General features: G+C 44.3%; 1 protein-coding gene across 1 annotated transcript in view; it reads right to left on the reverse strand.

Moving 5' to 3' along the window:
• ADGRA1 (adhesion G protein-coupled receptor A1) overlaps positions 1 to 22,074 on the reverse strand; it is a 1,280,537-nt gene that overhangs the window by 916,205 nt on the left and 342,258 nt on the right. The window contains exon 7 of the mRNA XM_077455240.1: positions 13,229 to 13,442. Coding sequence (XP_077311366.1) covers positions 13,229 to 13,442 — 214 coding nt within the window. The remainder of the gene's footprint in view (positions 1 to 13,228; positions 13,443 to 22,074) is intronic.

Consider the following 22,074-nt stretch of genomic DNA (forward strand, 5'->3'; position numbering starts at 1 on the left):
CAGATTTAAATCCAATTGAGGTGCTGTATAATGACCATACACAGGCTGTTCATGATGGTGAACCCTCCAATGTGGCTGACTTAAAACAATTCTGCAAAGAGTGGGCCAAAATTGCTCCACAGCAATGTGAAAGACTCATTGCCAGTTACTGCAAATGCTTGATTGCAGTTGTTGCCACTAAGGGTGGCAAAACCTGTTTTTAGGTTTAGGGGCAAGTACTTTTTCACATAAAGCTAGGCAGGTTTGGACAGCTTTTTTGCCTTAATAAATGAAACCATCATTTAAAAACTGCATTTTGTACTTACTCTGGTTATTTTTGTGTAATAATACAATTTGTAATTTAAGTGTGACAAATATGCAAAAAAAAGCAGAAAGGGGGCAAATACTTTTCCACAGCATTGTAAATGCCACACCCCCAGCTGCATCCATTCTCCCCACCCCTCTACCTGGCTGCATCCCTTTCTCTCCTTTGGTCATCTGGCTCTGTCCACCCCCCCCCCCCCACACACACACACCTGGCTGTATCCCTTTCTCTCCTCTGTGCATCTGGCTCTGTTCACCCCTCCACCTGGCTGCATCCATTCTGTCCACCAGGCTGCATCCCTTTCTTTCCTCTGTGCATCTGGCTCCGTCCACCCCTCCACCTGGCTGCATCCACTCTGTCCACCCCTCCACCTGCCTCTCTTCTGTCCACCAGGCTCCGTCTACCTGGCTGCATCCCCTCCTCTGTCCCCCAGGCTCTGTTATCCCCTCCCCCTGGCCTCATTCTCTCCTTTTCTGTATCCACTTAACTCTGTCCTCCCCTTCACCTGGCTGCAACCCCTGCTCTCTGTCCACCTGACTCCATCCTCTCCTCTATTTGGCTTCATCCTCCCTCTCCTCTGTCCACCTGGCTCTGTCCTCGCCTCCACCTGGCCTCATACCCCCTCTCCCCTGTCCACCTTGCTCCATCCTCCCCTCCTCTGCTTTGTTCACCTGGCTTTTCTGCCCCTCCCTCCCGGCTCTGTCCCCTCTTTTTCTTGATCCCCTAGATGCAGGGCAATTGCCTTGGATGGCCACCCTAGGCAGGTTTGTGGAGTCAAATGCCAGATGCTTTTATTTTATTTAATCATGCCCATTTAAGCCCCTCCCACTGTTAACACAATTTGACCACATCACTACTCTCTTTGGGGCATCTAAAAGGTGTCCCAGATCTTTTACAATCCTTTTGTGTATACTACAAAATAAATATTACCAAAAAAATGCAGAACATGATGCCAGCACTCTGTTTTACCAGAGCTGGAGGGCCGAGGTTGCCTGCCCCTGTCTTACACAATGTGCATAGCCAGATTTGGTTTTCTACTTCCTTATGAAGCTGGCTAAATATAAATAAAAGACATAAAAATATATATATATATATATATATATATATATATATATATATATATATATATATATATATATATATATATATATATATATATATATATATATATAAACGAATCATTATTTCTAAAAAACAATTGGGCTGCTCAGTCTAAAATGTCCGGGCCTATTTTTGTCCCAGTCCAGGCCTGCTTGTAACCCTAAGCCCTTGTACACATGGTCGGACACTCCGACAACAAAATTAGTCTGATTTTTTCCAACGGATTTTGGGCGAAACTGGTGTTGCATACACACGGTCGGACAAAGTTGTCGGAAAATCTGATCATTCAGAACGTGATGACGTTCGTTCGTTATGACAGGACTACTTTCAGGCTAGTAGCCAATAGCTTTGGTATCGTAATTTGATCTGAGCATGTGTGGCACTTTGTCAGATCAGAATTCTCTACAAACAATCGGACAAAGTCCGATCGGATCATGTTGTCGGAAAATTTTGTATCCAGCTCTCAAACTTTGTTGGTCGGACATTCCGGCGGAAAAAGTCAGATGGAGCCCACACACGGTCGGATTATCTGACAACACGGTCTGATCGGACATTTTCCGTCGGAATGTCCGACCGTGTGTACAAGGGCTAATACAAAAGAAAACTTCACCAGTGCCCATCTTAGATTAGACTTGACTTTATTACTGGAATAAAATGTTAAAGTTTGTGTTGCCGACTTATTTTTGCAAACTCTAATTACCTGGTTTTCTTTGTCTTCAATAATACGAGTTGCTAACATGAAACCAGCATGCAGGTAAAAGCAGAACCCTTGATAAATATTATAGATCCAGGTCAGCAATACTTCGTATTAAGGCCAGGTCAGACAACAGTAGATTTAAATTATAACTAAAGGCAAAACTTTTTTTTTCAGTTGTGGATAGAGTGGAGAGGTTTTTATTGCTCTTTGTGCCCTCAATCGGGAGATTCTCCTCTATATTTCTCATGTTTACCATTACCAAGCGAAAGTAAAATAAATTCCCAAATTGCGGGCTCTCCCCAGAAAAGTAACAGAAGGGAAATTTTTCAAAGGGGACACTAGTTCTGGTGACCTGGGGGTCCCTAAGAGATTCCCTTAATTTACATGAATTTCCTCTTACTTCCTGTTTTGGCTATGGGACAGGAAGTGAAGGTTAATCTCTACAATGGGACATACATGGCAAAAATAAACCTTACAGGGGATATAACCCCCCCCCCCCCTTGCTCTATCCAAAATGTAAAAAAAAGTTTTACCTAAAGTTCTACTTTAAAATTTTTTAGAAGGAGAGATCAACAATGGCAGCCAACCTACATGTTGGCACAGGTTTCCTTTAAAAGCGGTCACTTTTCCTATTGAATTTTATTTTGCTTACATTATGGAGGATGCAACAGGAGGAGTAAAAACACCTAAAACTCAGAGGAAGATAGGAGCTTAAAAACTGGAGCTATGACACTTGACTGAATCTTATGAATCCCAGGAGAGGATAGGATAATACTGAATAAGCAAGTCCCAGCATTCCACAGTTAATATGTGGTTTTAAAAAAAAAAAATCATCATTTTAGTACAATGTGGCTACGGTTGAAATTTCTGATTCCATCTTGATTGCTAACATCAGTTGCGGGCTAGAACATGTTCGTAAACAGGTGAGAAGTTCTGACAGCACATCTTCCCTTTACAGTCAACATACATATTACTATCTGCCACTACCTGTCTTGAAAATTCTAACCATCTGCCCAATTAATAGAAGTTTTCTCAATAAGTCTATAGTGCTGGGACAGCAAGTAGCTTGACCATTATTTGTCCTTTTCTGTTAGTCAAACAGGCGTGTAAAACTCTAATTGACTTGAATGAGTTTATTGTAAGGATTAGAATACTGTCAAATGTTCACCGAGATAGAAAGTGACATGGCATGTCTGTACACTGGCAACACAGGGCACAATGACAAAGAAGGCTTGTAAATAAAAATACTGGCCTGGAGGAAAGAGAGTGACTTGTACTCAGGACAACAGATATGTGCATAACCACACTCTCAGAATATTATCCCAAGACTACCAGTAGTATCTGGCTGAACAGCACAACTTCTGTGATTTACATGGGCATACCGCACTATTGGGCGATATAGTATTACAAATATAAATACTACACAACAGATTAAAGCTTAATTAAAAAGAGACAAATTGTTGCAGCTCTTTAAAAATTAATGCATTAATAATTGTATTTTGTTTTAAATAAAATCAATCTAAGTATCTACATTTAACCTGGTATTAGCCTCTAGCAGTCCCTGTACATCAGGGCTTAAGTGCGAGATGAAGAAGCGGTACCAGGAGCCAATCAGTTCATGTGTCGACAAGAAGCATGCCGTCAGGGACAGAAAAGTGGGTGAGAGAGAGTGAAAGGCTGGAGCTGGTCCAGGACAACCTGAGATAAGAGCAAATGGAATAAAATGAAGCTGGCTGCACACTGGACATTATATTAACATTATAAAAACCAGTAGCTTTGCAGTGAGTTTTTCTATGTTTTTTGCAATAGCTTTTTTTAGCCTTTTTTTGCGTTTTTCAGCTTTAGCGTTTAGCATTTTTTTTTTTCAGTGGATCAAAAACTTTAAAAGATGCTGGTGAGCCCTTTTTTTGAGCGTTTCTCTGTGTTTTTAGGCATTTTTTCTTTTATGTTAGAACATTTTTACAGCTGAAAAATGCCTCTCAAACTAGTTTTGAGTTTTTTGCTTTTCTTTGTTTTGTTTTTTTACAGCCAAAGACAGTTGATCACAGCCAAAAACAGCTGCTGTAAAAACGTCCAAAAACATCCAGTGTGCATGAGGCCTTAGAGTGGGGACATCTAGTGACGAAAAAAAATAAAGTACCTAATTGAAGTCAAATATTGTAGCAAAAGCTGGCTTTTTTGTTTTATATTTTTATAGTTTAGCTGGAGTTCTCCTTTAAGTGCACCTCAATAGGATGACAAAAGAGGGTTGCTGCCTTAGATTAGCCCTTTGAAAGATAGAGATGATAAAGCTAGAGATAGAGATTATATATATATATATATATATATATATATATATATATATACATATACACACACACACATATATATACACACACATACATACATATATATCATTTTCTTTCTTAAGGGCTAGTCTAAGGCAGAAACCCTGTTTTGTCATCCTATTGAGGTGCACTTAAAGCAAAACTCCAGGTAAAAAAAAAAAAAAAAAAGTTATATTATATTAATTAATAAATATAAATTTTGCCTAGAATTCTCCGTCGCGTGTCTATCCATCCCACAAGCTGTGAAAATCTATTAACATTTTTAATGAAAAAAATAATCTTTTTTTTTTATTTATTTTGTATAAAATCTATTTTAATCATAAATGTACCATTTGGATAAAGGAAGATATTCACATTAAAATCTTAAAAAAAAAAAAGAAGTTCTCTAAACAGTACCTGACCATTGTGTTTCTGGATGGATCAGGCGATAATAGAAATATTTTAACAACACGGTCATGCTTTCAGGAAAACACTGGGACCTGAAATAACTAACTTCTTCTGGAACCTGCTGAAGAGAAACAAAATTTTCTCTTCTTTGTCCATTTACAGAAACTGAAACAATGGGAAAAGCACCCAAAACGGATGTTACATTTTGAAAATAGAAGCAGCCACCGAAATACATTTCTAAACATCTGAAAGAGACCTATTTTAATCTCACATTGTTTATTTTTACTCCAATCCGAAGTGTTGGTGAATTGCTATTGTAGTAACACAGCAGAATATATTGTTTGTAATGTGTTACATATTTAAACAACTTCACATAAAAGTTTAAAGCGGTAGTAAACCCACAATTTTTTATTTTTTTTTTAAACCTGCAAAGCAAAAGGCATAATGAGCTAGTATGCACAGCATACTAGCTCATTATGAAATACTTACCTTAGAACGAGGCCCGGACATCTGGCCCGATCCACGCCGAGGGAGCCGACATGCTCCCTCGGCGTCTCTTCCGGGTATCGCGGCTCCGGCGCTGTGAGTGGCCGGAGCCACGATATCGTCCCCCCCGCGCATGCGCGCGGGAGATTTCAGTCTGGCCGGACGAGCGCTGCCGGATTTTCACGGAGAGAACCCCCTTGTGTGCATGCGCCGCTGCAGTCAGGGGCGCATACCGAGGGGAATATCTCCTAAACCGTACAGGTTTAGGAGATATTTTTTTTACCTACAGGTAAGCCTTATTATAGGCTTTCCTGTAGGTAAAAGTTAAAAATGTGGGTATACAACCACTTTAAACTCTGCATTTGTTACAATTTTCATTTAAATTAATGAAAATTATATTTTGCACTGGGTTATTTTTAAGTATCTGTCGTTTTTCTCTTACATTTCAGTCATTCTCTGCCAGGGGAGGACTTAGGGTTGAAACTCAACCAACCTATGCCTGTGTGGGTTTCTTCTGGGTACCCTGGTTTCCTCTCACACTCCAAAGACATGCTGGTAGGTTAATTGGCTCCTGTCTAAATTGGCTCTAGTATGAATGTGAGTTAGGGACTTTAGAATTGTGAATCCTGTCAGGGCAGGGACTGATGTGAATGTCCAACATACAGTAGATGTATAGTGCTGCATAAAAGTACTTGTAGTAAATTAATAAAAACTAGCCTGTTCTTCATAGGGATAGGTTTTCATGAGCTGAATAAAGTATACCATGCAAGGTGCACCATGGTTCCACATTGATTGATGGTCATGGTGAAAGCCCTAGTGAACTTTAATTTTAAAGTCAAAGTGTAAAAAAAAAAAAAGAAAAAAAAAAGTAAAAGATCGGGGGTCTTCTTGACCCCAGATCTCTCAATTAGGGGACCTGTCATGCTTATTTCGTGTACAAGGAATGTAAACAAGGAATGTTTACATTCCTTGTAATAGGAATAAACGTGATTAAAATAAGTTAATTAACCGCTTGCCGACCATCGCACGCTGATGTAAGTCCCCTTACTTTGGGGACGGATATCGTTATGGCAACAGCTAGCTGCCAAACCCCCGTATCCCGGTGTTCAGCCACCAGTCGGCTACAAGATAAAAGTGGTCGCTGCGGAGGATTCACTGCAAGATCCCTTTTATAGGTGGCGGGAGAGGGCCCCTCCTGCCGTGATCCGGAGACAGGCGCGATTGCCTCCACCGCTGCTGGTGACTCTGGTAAGTGGCAGAGGCACTTGTGTCTGTCTCCTTGCTGGGTATGGAGATGAGAAAGGGAAAGATGGTCCCCACTTGTCTCCATACCATAGCAGGGCGGAAGCGTCATCAAAATGCCACTTCCACCGATACGTCTTAAAAAGGCACAATTTTTTTGGATTGGGACCAGATGACTTGCACCCAAGGGTACTTATGGAACTCAGTAAAATTGACAGACCATTATTCCCAATTTTTACTGACAGTCTACTGACTGGAATGGTACCAGCTGATTGGAGAAATACCAATGTAGCAACAATATTTAAAAAGGGCCCAAAATACATCCCTGGGAATTACAGACCAGTTAGCCTAACATCAATAGTATGCCAGCTCTTGGAAGGGATAATAAGGGACTATATACATGATTTTAGTAATGAGAACAGTATCATTAGCAGTAATCAGTATGGATTCATAAAGATCATCCTTCTTGCCAAACCATTCTATGAGGAGGTGAGTTTCCATCTAGATAAAGGGAACGCCCATAGATGTGGTGTATGTGGATTTTTCAAAAGCATTTGACACAGTTCACCATAAACGTTTATTGCACAAAATGAGGTCCGTTGGCATGGACCATAGGGTGAGTACATGGATCGAAAACTGGCTACAAGGGCGAGGACAGAGGGTTGTGATAAATGGGGAGTACTCGAGAATGGTCAGGGGTGGGTAGTGGGGTCCCCCAGGGTTCTGTGCTGGGATCAATCCTATTTAAATTGTTCATAAATGACCTGGAGGATGCAATAAACAGTTCAATCTCTGTATTTGCAGATGATATTAAGCTAAGCAGGGCAATAACTTCTCTGCAGGATGTGGAACCCTTGCAAAAAGATCTGAACAAATTAATGTGGTGGGTAACTAAATGGCAAATTAGGTTTAATGTGGAAAAAAATTAAAATAATGCATTTGAGTGACAAAAATATGAATGCAATCTATACACAGGGGGGGGGGGGGGGGACGGTGGTTAAATGGGGGGGGGGGACTCTGGAGGAATATAGGATGGAAAAGGACCAGGGGGTCCTAGTAAAAGATAGGCTCAGCAATGGCATGCAAGCAAGCTGCTGCTAACAAAGCAAACAGAATATTGACATGCATTAAAAAGGGGTCAACTCCATAGATAAAATGATAATTCTCCCGCTCTACAAGACTCTGGTCCGGCCACACCTAGAGTATGCTGTCCAGTTCTAGGCACCAGTCCTCAGGAAGGATGTACTGAAAAAGGTGTGAATACAAAGAAAAGCAACAAAGCTAATAAAGGGTCTGGAGGGTGTTAGTTATGAGGAAAGGTTGCGAGCACTGAACTTATTCAGTCTGGAGAAGAGACGCTTTAGAGGTGATATGATTTCAATTTACAAATACCGTACTGGTGACCCCACAATAGGGATACAACTTTTTTGTGGAAGGGGGTTATCAAGACAAGTGCCCACTCATTAAAATGTGTCCATTATTCCATGAAGCGTATGCTTCAACAGGAAGACAAGAGGGACAGTATCACTGATGCATGCATTGTCACAGCTCACCATCCTCGTGGCCTCCTCAAATGGTGCATGCATCTTTGATCAGTAGCCATTGGCATGGCGAAAAGAAGCCAAGCTTCCCTGACCCTGTCCTGATACCATACTCACACAGGTACTCATTGATGGCCCTCTGTTGCATGCGCAGCCACTGCAGCATTGCCAACGTTGAGTTCCACCTGGTGGACATGTCACAAATGAAGCGGTTGGTGGGCAGGTTGCATTCCCTTTGAATGTCAGTCAGCCGTACACTGGCATTGCATGACAGGTGGAAATGACCACAGACTTTTCTGGCCTGCTTCAGGAGATCTTGTAAGTCTGGGTGCCTGCTCAAGAAATGCTGCACCACCAAATTCAGAACGTGTGCCAAACATGGAACATGGGTTAAGTGTCCCTGTCGGAGGGCGGAGAGAAGGTTGGTGTCATTGTTGCATACAGCCATTCCTGGCTGAAGCTGGCATGGCGTCAACCACCTATAAGCCTGCCCCTGCAGAGCTGACAGAATCTCTGCCCCAATGTGGCTCCTGTCCCCTAAGCAGTAGTTTAACCTTAAACTACGTAGAGGGTTTTTTACTTTAAGAGCGGCAAGGATGTGGAATTCCCTTCCATAGGCGGTGGTATCAGCGGGAAGCATCGATAGTTTCAAAAAACTATTATATATTGTAAGCACCTGAACGACAACAACATACAGGGACATACAATGTAATACTGAATGTAATCACACACATAGGTTGGACTTCATGGACTTGTGCCTTTTTTCAACCTCACCTACTATGTAACCATGACCTTGGATATGTTTGAACCTGCATGACAAGCAACACTCTATGACACTCAGTTCATTGTGAGTCACCATTTAGTTTGGTTGTGTTTTCTGTAGGGTGCCAAAAAAATGCTGTTTAACCAGTTGCCGACCGCCGCACGACGATGTACGTCGACAGAATGGCACGGGCAGGCATATGGGCGTACATGTACGTCCCTGCCTTCCCGCGGGTGGGGGGCCCGACCGGGCCCCCCCCGGTGCCAGCGGCGGTCGGAATCCTTTCAGGAGCGATCCGGGATGAGGGGGCGGCCATTCATTCATGGCCACCCCCTCCCGATCGCTCCTGACGAATGGAATTGCAGCATGACATCACTTCATCTCCTGTAATGTAAACACAGGCAGAGGAAGTGATGTAATCTCTCCTCCGTGTCGGTATTTTTTCGTTCCGGCACCGAGGAGAGAGGATTGTGAGTTGCACCAACACTACACTACACAGTAGAACATGCCAGGCACACTTTCACCCCCCTTCAACCCCCCAATAACCCCTGCACCCCCAGTCACAGTGACACCAATTGCATTTTTTTTTAAATTATTATTGCATTGGTGTCATTTGTGACTGCAATAACGGTTAGGGCAGTTAGGGTTAGCCCCCTTTAGCTCTAGGGTACCCCCCTAACCCCCCAATAAAGGTTTAATCCCACGATGACCCCCCGTCGCCAGTGTCACTAAGGCTGGGTTCACATTGCAGGGGTTTATGAGAACGGATGTGATTTGCACCGCACTGCAGTGCAAATCACATCCGATCTCTGTGCGATGCGAGTTCAGCCATACAGATAGTATGGCTGAATTCGCATCGCACCCGCCGCAAACTCGCACGGGACCCTTTTTTTGGTCTGCAGCAGAATCGGATCGCATGGGTGTTCACACCATGCGATCCGATTCCTGTCCGAGTTTGCAGATCGCACTGCGATATGCGAACTGATCTGGGGGTGTCATTAACATTTCACTGACACTCCCAGCAGTTCGCATAGGGCAGTGTGAACTGCCGCCGGGAGGCATGCGATGCGGGAACCCACCGCGGATTTGCGGCGTTCCCGCATCGCTCCAGTGTGAACCCAGCCTAATAAGCGATCGTTTTTCTGATCGCTGTATTAGTGTCACAGGTGACGCTAGTTAGGCAGGTAGGTATTTAGGTTCGCCGCAGCTTTTTATAGTGCCAGGGACCCCCATATACTACCGCATAAAGCCCCCTGATTGCCCCCTAGGTAACCCTTTCACCAGTGATCACCATATAACTGTTACAGGTGACGCTGGTTGGTTAGTTATTTTTTTATAGTTTCAGGGCACCCGCCATTTATTACCTAATAAAGGTTTAATCCCCTGATCACCTGGCGGGTGATATAAGTTTGAGGGTCTGCGTCGCCCCAGGCAGCGTCAGGTTAGTGCCAGTACCGCTAACACCCACACGCAAAGCATACACCTCCCTTAGTAATATAGTATCTGATCAGATCTATATTAGCATCGCCAGCAGTTTAGGTTTCCCAAAATGCATTGTTAGCGGGATCAGCCCAGATACCTGCTAGCACCTGCGTTTAGCCCCTCCGCCAATACCAGCCCAGCCCACCCAAGTGCAGTATCGATCGATCACTGTCACTTACAAAACACAACACACATAACTGCAGCGTTCGCAGAGTCAGGCCTGATCCCTGCGATCGCTAACAGTTTTTTTGTAGCGTTTTGATACAGTTGCTGACAGCCTAGGTGCTTTTTTACCTGTGAGTCTCACTAGTGTACCCCTAAATTTAGGGGTGTCTACTTTCCAAAATGGGGTCATTTTGGGGGGTTTTGTGCTATTTTGGCATTTTATGGCCTTCAAAACTGCGATAGGTAGTGAGGAGTGAAATCAAAAATTTACACCCTTAGAAATCCTGAAGGCGGTGCTTGGTTTTCGGGGCCCCGTACGCGGCTAGGCTCCCAAAAAGTCCCACACATGTGGTATCCCCGTACTCAGGAGAAGCAGCAGAATTTATTTTGGGGTGTCATTTCACATATGCCCATGGCATGTGTGAGCAATATATCATTTAGTGACAACTTTGTGAAAAATAAATAAAGTTTGTAATTTTCCCGCAACTTGTGGCAAAATATAAAATATTCCATGGACTCAACATGCCTCTCAGCAAATAGCTTGGGGTGTCTACTTTCTAAAATAGGGTCATTTGTGGGTGTTTTGTGCCATCTTGGCATTTTATGGCCTTCAAAACTGTGATAGGAGTGAAATTACAAATGTATGCCCTTAGAAATCCTGAAGGCGGTGCTTGGTTTTCGGGGCCCCGTACGCGGCTAGGCTTCCAAAAGGTCGACCACATGTGGTATCCCCGTACTCAGGAGAAGCAGCAGAATGTATTTTGGGGTACAATTCCACATATAACCATGGCATGTGTGAGCAATAGATCATTTAGTGACAACTTTGTGTAAAAAAAAAAAAAAAAAAAAAATATGTCATTATTCAATCGCTTGAGGCAAAAAAATAAAATATTCAATGGGCTCAACATGCCTCTTATCAATTTTCTTAGGGTGTCTACTTTCCAAAATGGGGTCATTTGGGGGGGGTTTTGTACTGCCCTGCCATTTTAGCACCTCAAGAAATGAGATAGGCAGTCATAAACTAAAAGCTGCGTAAATTCCAGAAAACGTACCTTAGTTTGTAGATGTGACAACTTTTGCGCAAACCAATAAATATACAGTTATTGACTTTTTTTTTACCAAAGACATGTGGCTGAATACATTTTGGCCTAAATGTATGACTAAAATTGAGTTTATTGGATTTTTCTAATAACAAAAAGTAGAAAATATCATTTTTTTCAAAATATGCAGTCTTTTTACGTTTATATCGCAAAAAATAAAAATCGCAGAGTCAGTCAAATACCCTTAAAAGAAAGCTCTATTTGTGGGAAAAAAAGGACACAAATTTTGTTTGGGTACAACATTGCATGACCGCGCAATTACCAGTTAAAGCAGCGCAGTGCCAAATTGTAAAAAGACCTCTGGTCATTGACCAGCAAAATGGTCCGGTCTGAAAGTGGTTAAAAGTTGAAAATGCGTCAATTTAAAATTTTTGGTAAAATTGCACAAAACACCAACAGAATGTTTTCAAATGCTTACTCAATATCAAGGGTGTAATTTTTAAAGAATAAATTCCAAAAGGCACAAAGGTTAACCAGAATTATTATAAGGAAGTTTTGATAGCTGAGAGAAAGTCAGAAAAAAACAAAAAACAGCCGCAACTGTGGTAAAATGGTTTCATTCTTCACCAGGATAATGCGCCTGCTCACACAGCACTTTCTGTGAAGCAGTTTTTGACCTAAAAGCACATTACTACACTTGAACATCCTCCATATTCGCACCATGCGACTTATCTTTCTCCAAAAGTTAAATCAGAGCTTAAAAAGGCACATGTTTTGAGTCATCTGATGCTGTAAAGAAGAAAACTACAGATGTGTTGAAACAGCTGACAGATATTTTTTCCTTGCCTTCGACTAGTGGAAAACTAAACTGCAGCAATGTATTAGTGCAAATAGGAAATTGAAGGGGATAAGCATTAAATTTGTAATACATATAAATAAAAGGCGAGTTATTTAATCAGTCAGGTTATTTAATAAAACACACCTCTAATATATATTAGATATATATTATTTCTCTCTCTCTCTATCTATCTAATATGAATAAAAATATAAAAATCTATAAAATGTACGGCAGTTCTCTGTAATTTTCTAGCAAAAAATACTAAATTTAAACTTGTAAACAAAAAGTTCCAGAAAAGGCCTGGTGCGGCTAAATACCTTCCAGGTGCTTCACGAAAGTTGTGAAAAGTCTTTTACAGCTTGGTTAAACATCAACCAAAGCCTAATGGGAAAAGCTAGTTTGCTATCCGCATACTGCAGGGAAGCAGTGATCCATTTGCAGAGGTCCAACAAGCCCTCTGCCGAGTCAGAGCCATAGTGCTCTAATCAGAGGCAACATGAGCCTTGTTGATTGCAAAACTTTAGGTCTAGCTCAGATATCTGCAACAAGACCACTGCTTTCCCATAAAGAGTTTGCCTGGAGTTCAGCTTTAGCTCATGGAACGTCTCTTTTTCATTCAACCCAGCTAAGCCTCATCATTCTGTAACCGTTCTTTTCACTTTCCTGTTACCGTCTTTATTCCTGTATATCCTGTATATCATATGGATTTCATTATCCATCTTAACCTCTTATTTAAAACTTTATAAATATTTTGAAACAAAAATAATATTGTAAGAACATTCACAATCATGCAATACACAAAATGTTCCAGGCATGCAAAAAAATGTCTGTAAAGCGATATCTATAGCCTCTTACCGCGTAATTAAGCAGCAGTCATGAACTATGCTTTCTTCAACAAATATCCCCCTCTCCTCGTCACTTTCAATCAGTCGACCATCATGAAGCCAGTAAATATCAATAGTGCTTTTCATGTATGTAGCACTACAATGAAAAGGGAGGCGATCACCATGGAAAACAATCTGCTTCTGTGACGGAATTATCTGAAACAAGGGCAATGCCAATGGTCCATCTGATTAAAAAAGAAAAGATGTTGGATGAGTAAAATAGTCAGTCTATTAAAGATACATCGCTTTATGGATGATAAGCAACCTAGGGCTGCACTGCCACCTAGAGGAGAGATAGATACTAGATACGATAAAACGAAAGGCCAACCTGCCTAGAAGCCCTAACCCCTCCCACTTCACATCTGTTCAGTTGCAGCAAGCAATCCAAAAAGGAAAGATAGCATATAAAGGGGAGGGAGCCATGTCCCCCAAATGGACTCTGAAAAAATAATTTTGTGGCGAGTACAAACCTCCTATTTTCTCCATCATTCATTGAAGGATACAGCTTAATTGGTTAATGGGCAACCTAGATACATCCAAAAGTCCATGAAAAAAAACACAGCCTGGGAAGCCAGAGAATCTTTTAGTACCCTCTGGAATAGCAAACAGGGCATCTGTCTGCCTAAAGGAAGCTGTGGCTGAGAGGTAAGCCCAGATGGACCTCATATGGTGAAAGCCTCCCACCATTTAAAATTAGCCCTCCACGATAATTCTTGAAGGAAGTAGACTTACAAGCTTTACACTTGGTCAGAAGAGAATTCACAATATCTGTCTCTTTTACCCAGTAGATGAGCCGGATATTCAGAGGAAGGCCTCTCTTATACCTCTGACTCGCGGCCCCTGGTAGAGTAGATAGGAGGCGTGGGAGTGCAGAGTAGCACGAGTGCCTGGCAGGATCAACAGCTGGGAATTAGGTCTGGAGTTCTGGATGACACCGTGGCTGGGAATTAGACTGGAGCAGGCTTGTGTCAGGAGCCACACACAGGATGAAGAGGCAGGCAGGCAGAGAGGAGATTCCGAGGGCTGGAACACAGAAGGGTCAGACAAGCTGGGTCATACACTGACAGGTAGTACTGGAGCAGATGCAGAGGTAGGAGCAGAGTCACTGAACAAGCCGGGTCTGTAACAGGCAGCCACGGAGGAACTAGAGGATAATACAGATGTAGGGTCATGGACAAGTCGGGGTCAGATACAGGCAGACAGCAAGGGTAGTCAAAGGCAAGCCAGTTAATCTTAGGAACAGATTCAGATAAGCAGGTATCAATCAGGGAATGCTGTAGATCAAACAGCAAAGCTTAAGTGTGTTAGCTAAGTTTAAATAGCCCGCCTGGCGCCGGGGATCACGCATGTGCGCGCTTGTGCATATGCACCCACAAATGCACACAAGCTTGCAAGGAACTACTGATCCAAGCCTTTCCTGACATTGCCCCCCCAAAGGGCAGCCTCCAGATGCCCAACCGGACCACCTTCTCAGGGTGGGGCATTTTGAATGATTGGTTCAGTCTCTTAGCATAGATATTACCTTCAGGTTCCCACATATTCTCTTCTGGCCCATACCCTTTCCATTTGATCAAGAATTGAATTTGGTTGTTTCTCTTTCTACAATCCATGATTGCTTCCACCTCAAATCCTTCTTCCCCATCAATTACCACAGGTTCTGGAGGACCAACATTCCATCCTGGGAAGGAGTTGGAAACAGCAGGTTTTAATAAGGTAACATGTAAAACAGGGTGAATTCTGAATGAATGCGGTAGTTCCAGCTCGTAGGCTACCTCGTTGATCCTTCTCTTTACTGGAAAGGGACCCACAAACTTAGGGCTCAACTTTCTTGAAGGGCATGCCAACCTTAGGTTTACTGCGGACAGCCATACCTGGTCTCCGGCTTCCAGGGTTAATTTTCCCCATCCTTTCCTGTCGAAAGTCTACTTGTCAAGTTCCTGAGTTCCAGCCATTGTTTCCTGTAGCAATTTTTTATTGATACTAAAGAAGTTTACAGTTTTGAGAATGGCTGGCACTGAACATTCTGGAATGAAATTGGGCAAAAATGATGGGTGGTATCCATAGTTGGCAAAGATTGGAGTTTTGTGGTGGAGTGGGTACAGTTGTTGTAAGCAAATTCTGCTAATGGCAGCAGAGAGATCCAGTCATCTTGGGAGAATGAGGAGAAACAGTGTAGGTATTGCTTGAGGGTCTGATTGGTGCTCTCTCTCTGCCTATTCGTCTGTGGGTGGTAGGCTGAGAAAAGTGATAATTCAATTCCAAGGGCTCCACATAATGCCTTACAGAACCTGGAGGTGAATTGTACTCCCTATCTGAGACAATGTTGGCTGGCACGCCATGAAGCTTAATCTCCCTGATGACGACTTGCACTGTTTCTGGGGCTGAAGGTGTTCCTTTCATTGGAATTTAATGTGCAATTTTGAACAGCCAATCCACCGCCACAAAGATGGTGGTATGACCCTCTGTGGGAGGAAACTCTACAATAAAGTCCATGGATATCATTTTCTAAGGCCTATCTGAAACAGGTAATGGTTTTAGCAAGCCCCAGGCTTTGGCATTGTTACTCTTGCTTTGGATACAGGTGGTACAGGATTCCACATATCTCTTGCAGTCCTTTGCTACTTGGGGCCACCAGAATGTGCGTAGCACCAGATCAGAAATCTCGGATGTCCAAAATGTCCAGGTAACACATGGTCATCACAGAATTCTAGAATGGCGACCCGAAGACTCTCAGGGATGAAGATCTTGTCATTGTGCCAAAACAGGCCATCCTTTGCCAGAAAATTTGTCTTAAAGGCAGGAGCAAACTCTGTGGAAGCCCATTTTACCCGTGACAGTAGATTTTCTTGTATCAGAAGAAAATTTTCAGAGGACAAGATGGTATCTGGGGATGCAGTTTCTTTAGAGTCATTGAACATGCGAGAATAGGCGTCAAGTTCTTGGAGCCAAGCCGGTAGGTGACATCTAAGGAGAATATGGAAAATAATAATGCCCACCTGGCTTGACTTGTACTTAATATTTTCGCAGTTCTTAGGTATTCCAGATTCTTGTGGTCAGTATAGTGAAGAATTGGATGAACTGCCTCTTCTAAAAGATATCGCCACTCTTCCAATGCAGCTTTTATCACCAATAATTCTCGATCCCCAACATCCCAATTCTTCTCTGCTGCTGATAATTTCCAGGAGAAGAAGGCAACAGAAAAGAAGGCAACAGGGTATAGAAGAGCTTTGGATGCCTGTCATTGGGAAAGCACTGCTCCAACAGCAATTTTATGAGCATCAACTTCCAGGACAAATGGCAAATTAGAGTCGGAAAGCTTTAAAACAGAAGCAGAGGTAAACAGTCTCTTGAGGGCTTCAAAGGCAACCTGAGCTTCAGGAATCCAGAGGAACCAGATCGGTTCAGAACTGCTTGGTTAACTGCATAATGGGGAGATGATGGCTGAGAACACTATAATGAACTTCCAGTAAAAGTTTACAAATCTCACGAAGTTTTGAATCCCTTTTTTGTCTACAGGGACTGGCCATTCCAGCATAGCAGAAAGCTTTTAGGGATCCATCTTAATGCCTTCAATTCAGATAATCAGCGCCCGCAGTTGGATACTTTGCTGTTAAAATTCGCATTTCTCTGTTTTGGCATATAAGCCGTGCTGCCGGAGCCGACCCAACACACACGTGACATGCTTGCGATGAATGTCTATGGAGGAAGAGAAGATAAGAATATAGTCTAGGTAAACAATGACGAACAGATCCAGGCAATCTCAGAAAATGTCATTGACAAAGAGTTGGAAAGAAGCGGGAACATTGCATAGCCCAAATGGTATCACCAGGTACTCAAAGTGCCCGAATCGGGTGTGAAAACGGTCTTCCATTCGTCACCTTCCCTGATGCGGACCAAGTTGTAGGCCCCCCGAAGGTCTAGTTTGGTGAAGATGATTGCAACTTCGAGTCTCTAAAATAATTTGGGCACCAGAGGAAGAGGGTAGCGATTATTAACAGTAATTTTGTTAAGTTTGCGGTAATCAATACATGGCCGTAGGGTGTGATCCTTTTCCACAAAGAAGATGCCTGCTCCTGCCGGAGACGTGGAGGGGTGGATGAAACCCTTTTTCAGATTCTCATCAATGTACTCTTTTAGTGTATCCAGCTCCAGTTCCGTTAAAAGGGAAAATTCTCTGCCCCCGGGAGGAGTTCAATTGGACAGTCGTAGACTGTGGAGAGAGAGAGTCTCAGCACCCCTTTTACTGAAAATGTCCAAGAATTCATGGTACTGGGCTTGATTGGCGTACTTAAGAGTCCAGACACAGCAAGGAAGAAGAGTCACTGGCAACTTTTTGAAGACAGTGTTGATGACAATAAGACGAGGGGAACATGACTTCCCTGGGGGCCCAATTGATGTATGGATCGTGGGCCTGTAGACAGGGCATGCCAAGGATGACTGGAAATAAAGGTGAAGTGATGATATCCAGATGTAACAGTTCTTGGTGGAGATTGACAATGATGGCAGGTAAAGGGGTAGTTTCCTGTGTAATGGGTCTGACTTGATGGCAGACCAATCAGCTAGATGTACAAGGAGTCCCTGAGCCATGGGTAGTAAGGGAAGCAGATGTTTACCTGTGAAATCGGAGTCCATGAAGCAGCTACAAGCTCCAGAGTCAATGATAGTGGATACCTGGATGTTCCTTCCAGAGAGCTGCAACAGAACAGGGAGAGCAAAGTGAGATGAAGTGTTGGTCACAGCAGAAGTACGGTCAGAAGAAAATTAAGGATCTTTTCTGGGCAGGATCTGACATAATGCCCAGGTTCTCCACAGTACAGACACAGGTTATTCAGATGACAGCATTGGCATTCTTCACCCATGAGTGAGGGGCGTAGCAAGCCCAGCTGCATAGGGTCGGATGTGTCAAGAGCAAGTGATGGCTGCACAGGTAGGGCCAGATTGGAAAAGCTAGTAACTCTTGGTAACATCCAGGTGGGACGAGGTTGTCCAGTGGCCCTTTCTGATCTGTGTTCTTGCAGGCGCTGATCGATCTGTATAGCCAGATTAATGAGTGCATCCAGAGTTTCGGGCACCCCAACTCGGACTATCTCGTCTTTTAGGGGGTCAGACAGTCCCATACAAAACTGGTAGAGGGGGGCAGTATCATTCCAGTTGGTATCAGCATTCCAACGTCTGAATTCTGCAACATAGTCCTCTGTGACCTTGCTATAGGGTATGTAGTGTGGATTTAGCAGTCGCAGACAGCTGGCGATCTTCGTTAAGCTGAGCCATGGCATCAAAAAAGATAGGTTGGTTAGTACTGTTGCTTTCTGTTCAAGGAGGTGGTGTGCCCAGGACTGAGGCTCATTCTGTAGTAGGGAAATTACAAAGCCCACCTTGGTAACCTCTAAGGAGAAGGTGGGTGGCTGCAGAGCAAAATAAAGTCTGCAGGCGTTGTGGAACGCACTGAATTTTCTGCACTCTCGAGAACCTTTCAGGTGTAGGGACACGAGGCTCTGGGGGGAGCATCACTACTGCAGGTGGAGAATATGCACTGGCTATGAAGGCAGAGGGATGTGGTGACCCCTGGGTTACAGCAGGAGATGAGAGCTGGAACATAGCCCTCTTGCAGATTTTTGAAAGTTCATCCATAGGAGAGGTTCCCTGCTTGGGCTCAGACATGGCTCTGATATTGTCACGTACCTAGTAGATGAGCCCGATATGCAGAGGAAGACCTCTCTTATGCCTCTGACTCGTGGACCCTTGGTAGAGTAGACAGGAGGTGCAGGAGTGCAGAGTAGCACAAGTGCCTGGCAGGATCAACAGCTGGGAAGTAGGTCTGGATTTCCGGATGACACCGTGGCTGGGAATCAGCTGAGTTTAAATAGCCTGCCTGGCACCGGGGATCATGCTCGCTTGCGTATGCACATAGACACCCACAAACACACACCAGTTTGCAAGGAACTACTGTTCCAAGCAAGCCCTACCTGACAATATGTGTGTCTCAGAATCTGAGCTGCAACAGCCAATCTGTTAAAGCCAGTCTTTGTTGGATCAATTCTGGCTGATCAGGTACAGACCACAGAACATCGGCTAAGAAAATAAGTGGGGTACCACACTTTTCAAGGAGAATCTGGAACTACGAGAATGACTGGTATGCCCTCATTTTCGATCCTTCAGTATAGATAAAGTAATAGCAGAGAAAAGGCTAAATCAGAGGATACTGATTCCATGGCACTATCAGGGCATATGCTGCATCCACCGGTGGAGACAAAATGTACCAGCTTCTTGTTGTTCTTGTGAACTGAGATGCTAGCAAATTTAACTCCCGCGTTCCCTAATGTAGACATATACCTTGGAACACTTCCTGATGGAGGGAACATTACCCTGGATCCAGACATTGTTTGCTGGAAAAAATGCTTCCCATTTATCCACTCTGAAAACGCGCACCACAAAGAACGCTGTAGCATGAAGCTCTATCCAGGACAGAATTCTACTTCCATCACCATAGCAATGCTTCTAGTGCCCCCTGATGACCGATGTAAGGCACACCTGTGGCATTCTAAGAATGAACCTGATCCTGATGACCAGTCAGAAAGGGGATGACAGATGAATTACTTGCAACTCCCAGGATGTTGATTGGAAGTTCTTCCATAGAGCAACAACAAGGAACAGACAGATGGCCAAGGATTCCACAGAGAGGAAGAAGACATTGATTCTTCTTAGGACAATAAGGGTACATGGACGGGTGTGAGGTGTCTGAGGACTGAAAGCCTTCATGGGGCTGGCCTTCAGTTTCTATGTAACTAACGCACATTTCCCCTGTAGGAGTATAACCTTAGGTTGCTTATTATGTATAAAGCTGTATCCCTCAATGAACAAAGACATTTTCTTTAATCAGCGTTTTGTCTGGATTTTTAAAGCACATGTGTAACTAAAATATTTTTGGGGTTTTGAATAGAGTAGGGAAGGATCCAAGCTTTCACTAGGGAGATCCACTTTCTATTTTTGTCCTGTTTACCATAGTTACCAGGACTGAAAGGGATGGGAAATCCAAAGTTTGTTAAAGTGCAAGTACACCCCCCTCTGTTTAATCTACAACTGCCATGATGCTGCACAGGTGATCAGTTATGACACCAGCCATTGGATGGTTTGACAGTTTGGTTGAGAGCACAACCAATGGAAGTGTTACATTTCTGCCACGTTCACGGAAATTAAAATGTTTTATGGATGGGTTTACTTCCACTTTTAACACCAGAACAGCAGTGGAAGGACTAAAAGGGGAATTCCCTGCCATTTGCAAAGAGTTTTTGTCCCTGTTGTGTCTCAGATAGGAAGTGAACTCCCAAATTGGACACAGACAGCACCCAGTAAAAAAGAACAGTGTTTCAGCGGACAGTCCGCTCGTGTGTGGGCTTCAGCGGACAGTTTCAGCGGACTGTCTGACGAACAAAGTCTTACGGAATTTCCGTAAAACTGTCCGCTGAAACTTGGTTTGAGCGGACAGTCCGCCCGTGTGTGGGCCAGTCCGCTGTACTTTCGAAATGAGCGAACTGTTCCCGCCCGGAGAAAAGTCCGCTCATTTCGAACGCGTCTCCAGGTAGGCGGGGCCCGCGAAGGAGACTTCGCGTGCCCCGCCGCCTGGTATGGACTTAAAGGGGAACCCCAACGCCGAAAAAAAAATCGGCGTGGGGGTCCCCCCAAGTCCACAACAGACCCTTGTCCGAGCACGCTACCCGGCCGGCCAGGAAAGGGGGGCGAGCGAGCGCGCCCCCCCTCCTGAGCCGTACCAGGCCGTGTGCCCTCAACATGGGGGGTGCCTTGGGGAAGGGGGGGCCGCGCGGCCCCCCCACCCCAAAGCACCTTGTCCCCATGTTGATGAGGACAAGGGCCTCTTCCCGACAACCCTGGCCGTTGGTTGTCGGGGTCTGCGGGCGGGGGGCTTATCGGAATCCGGGAGCCCCCTTTAATAAGGGGGCCCCCGGATACCGGCCCCCCACCCTATGTGAATGAGTATGGGGTACAATGTACCCCTACCCATTCACCTGTAAAATAAAAGTACCCAAAAAAAAAAACACAACACACGAGATAAAATATTTTATTGCACAGCTCCGGGGGTCTTCCGTCTTCGGGGGTCTTCTCGCCGGACTCCTCCGCTTTCTTCTTGTAGCTCTTTTGCTAGCGGAGGAGTCCGGCTTTCTTCCTCCCCGCCGCCGGCCTCTTCTCCCGACTTCGGGGGTCTTGTCCCCCTCTTCGGTTCTTCTGCCGGGCCACCGCGCCTTCTTATAGCTCTTTTACAGGCGGTGGCCCGGTCTTCTGTCGCCGCTGTCGCCGCCTTCCGTTCTTCTTCTTCTTCTTCTTCTTCTTCTTCTTCTCCAGGAGATGTTGACACGACGCTCTCTCCGGCCGGAATGCCAGAGCCGCGCTGTGCGGCCACTTATATAGTGACAATGGGGCGGTGTCACATGGTATATGTCACATGGGTTGGTCACATGGGTTGATGTCACATGGGGACTATGGCATCGTAAGGGGGCGGGGTCACCATGTGACCAACCCATGTGACATATACCATGTGACACCGCCCCATTGTCACTATATAAGTGGCAGCACAGCGCGGCTCTGGCATTCCGGCCGGAGAGAGCGTCGTGTCAACATCTCCTGGAGAAGAAGAAGAAGAAGAAGAAGAACGGAAGGCGGCGACGGCGGCGACAGAAGACCGGGCCACCGCCTGTAAAAGAGCTATAAGAAGGCGCGGTGGCCCGGCAGAAGAACCGAAGAGGGGGACAAGACCCCTGAAGTCGGGAGAAGAGGCCGGCGGCGGGGAGGAAGAAAGCCGGA

The sequence above is a fragment of the Lithobates pipiens genome, unplaced genomic scaffold (assembly GCF_037356315.1).
Source record: "Lithobates pipiens isolate NorthernLeopardFrog02 unplaced genomic scaffold, aLitPip1_a1.2 Scaffold_25, whole genome shotgun sequence".
NCBI lineage: Eukaryota > Metazoa > Chordata > Amphibia > Anura > Ranidae > Lithobates > Lithobates pipiens.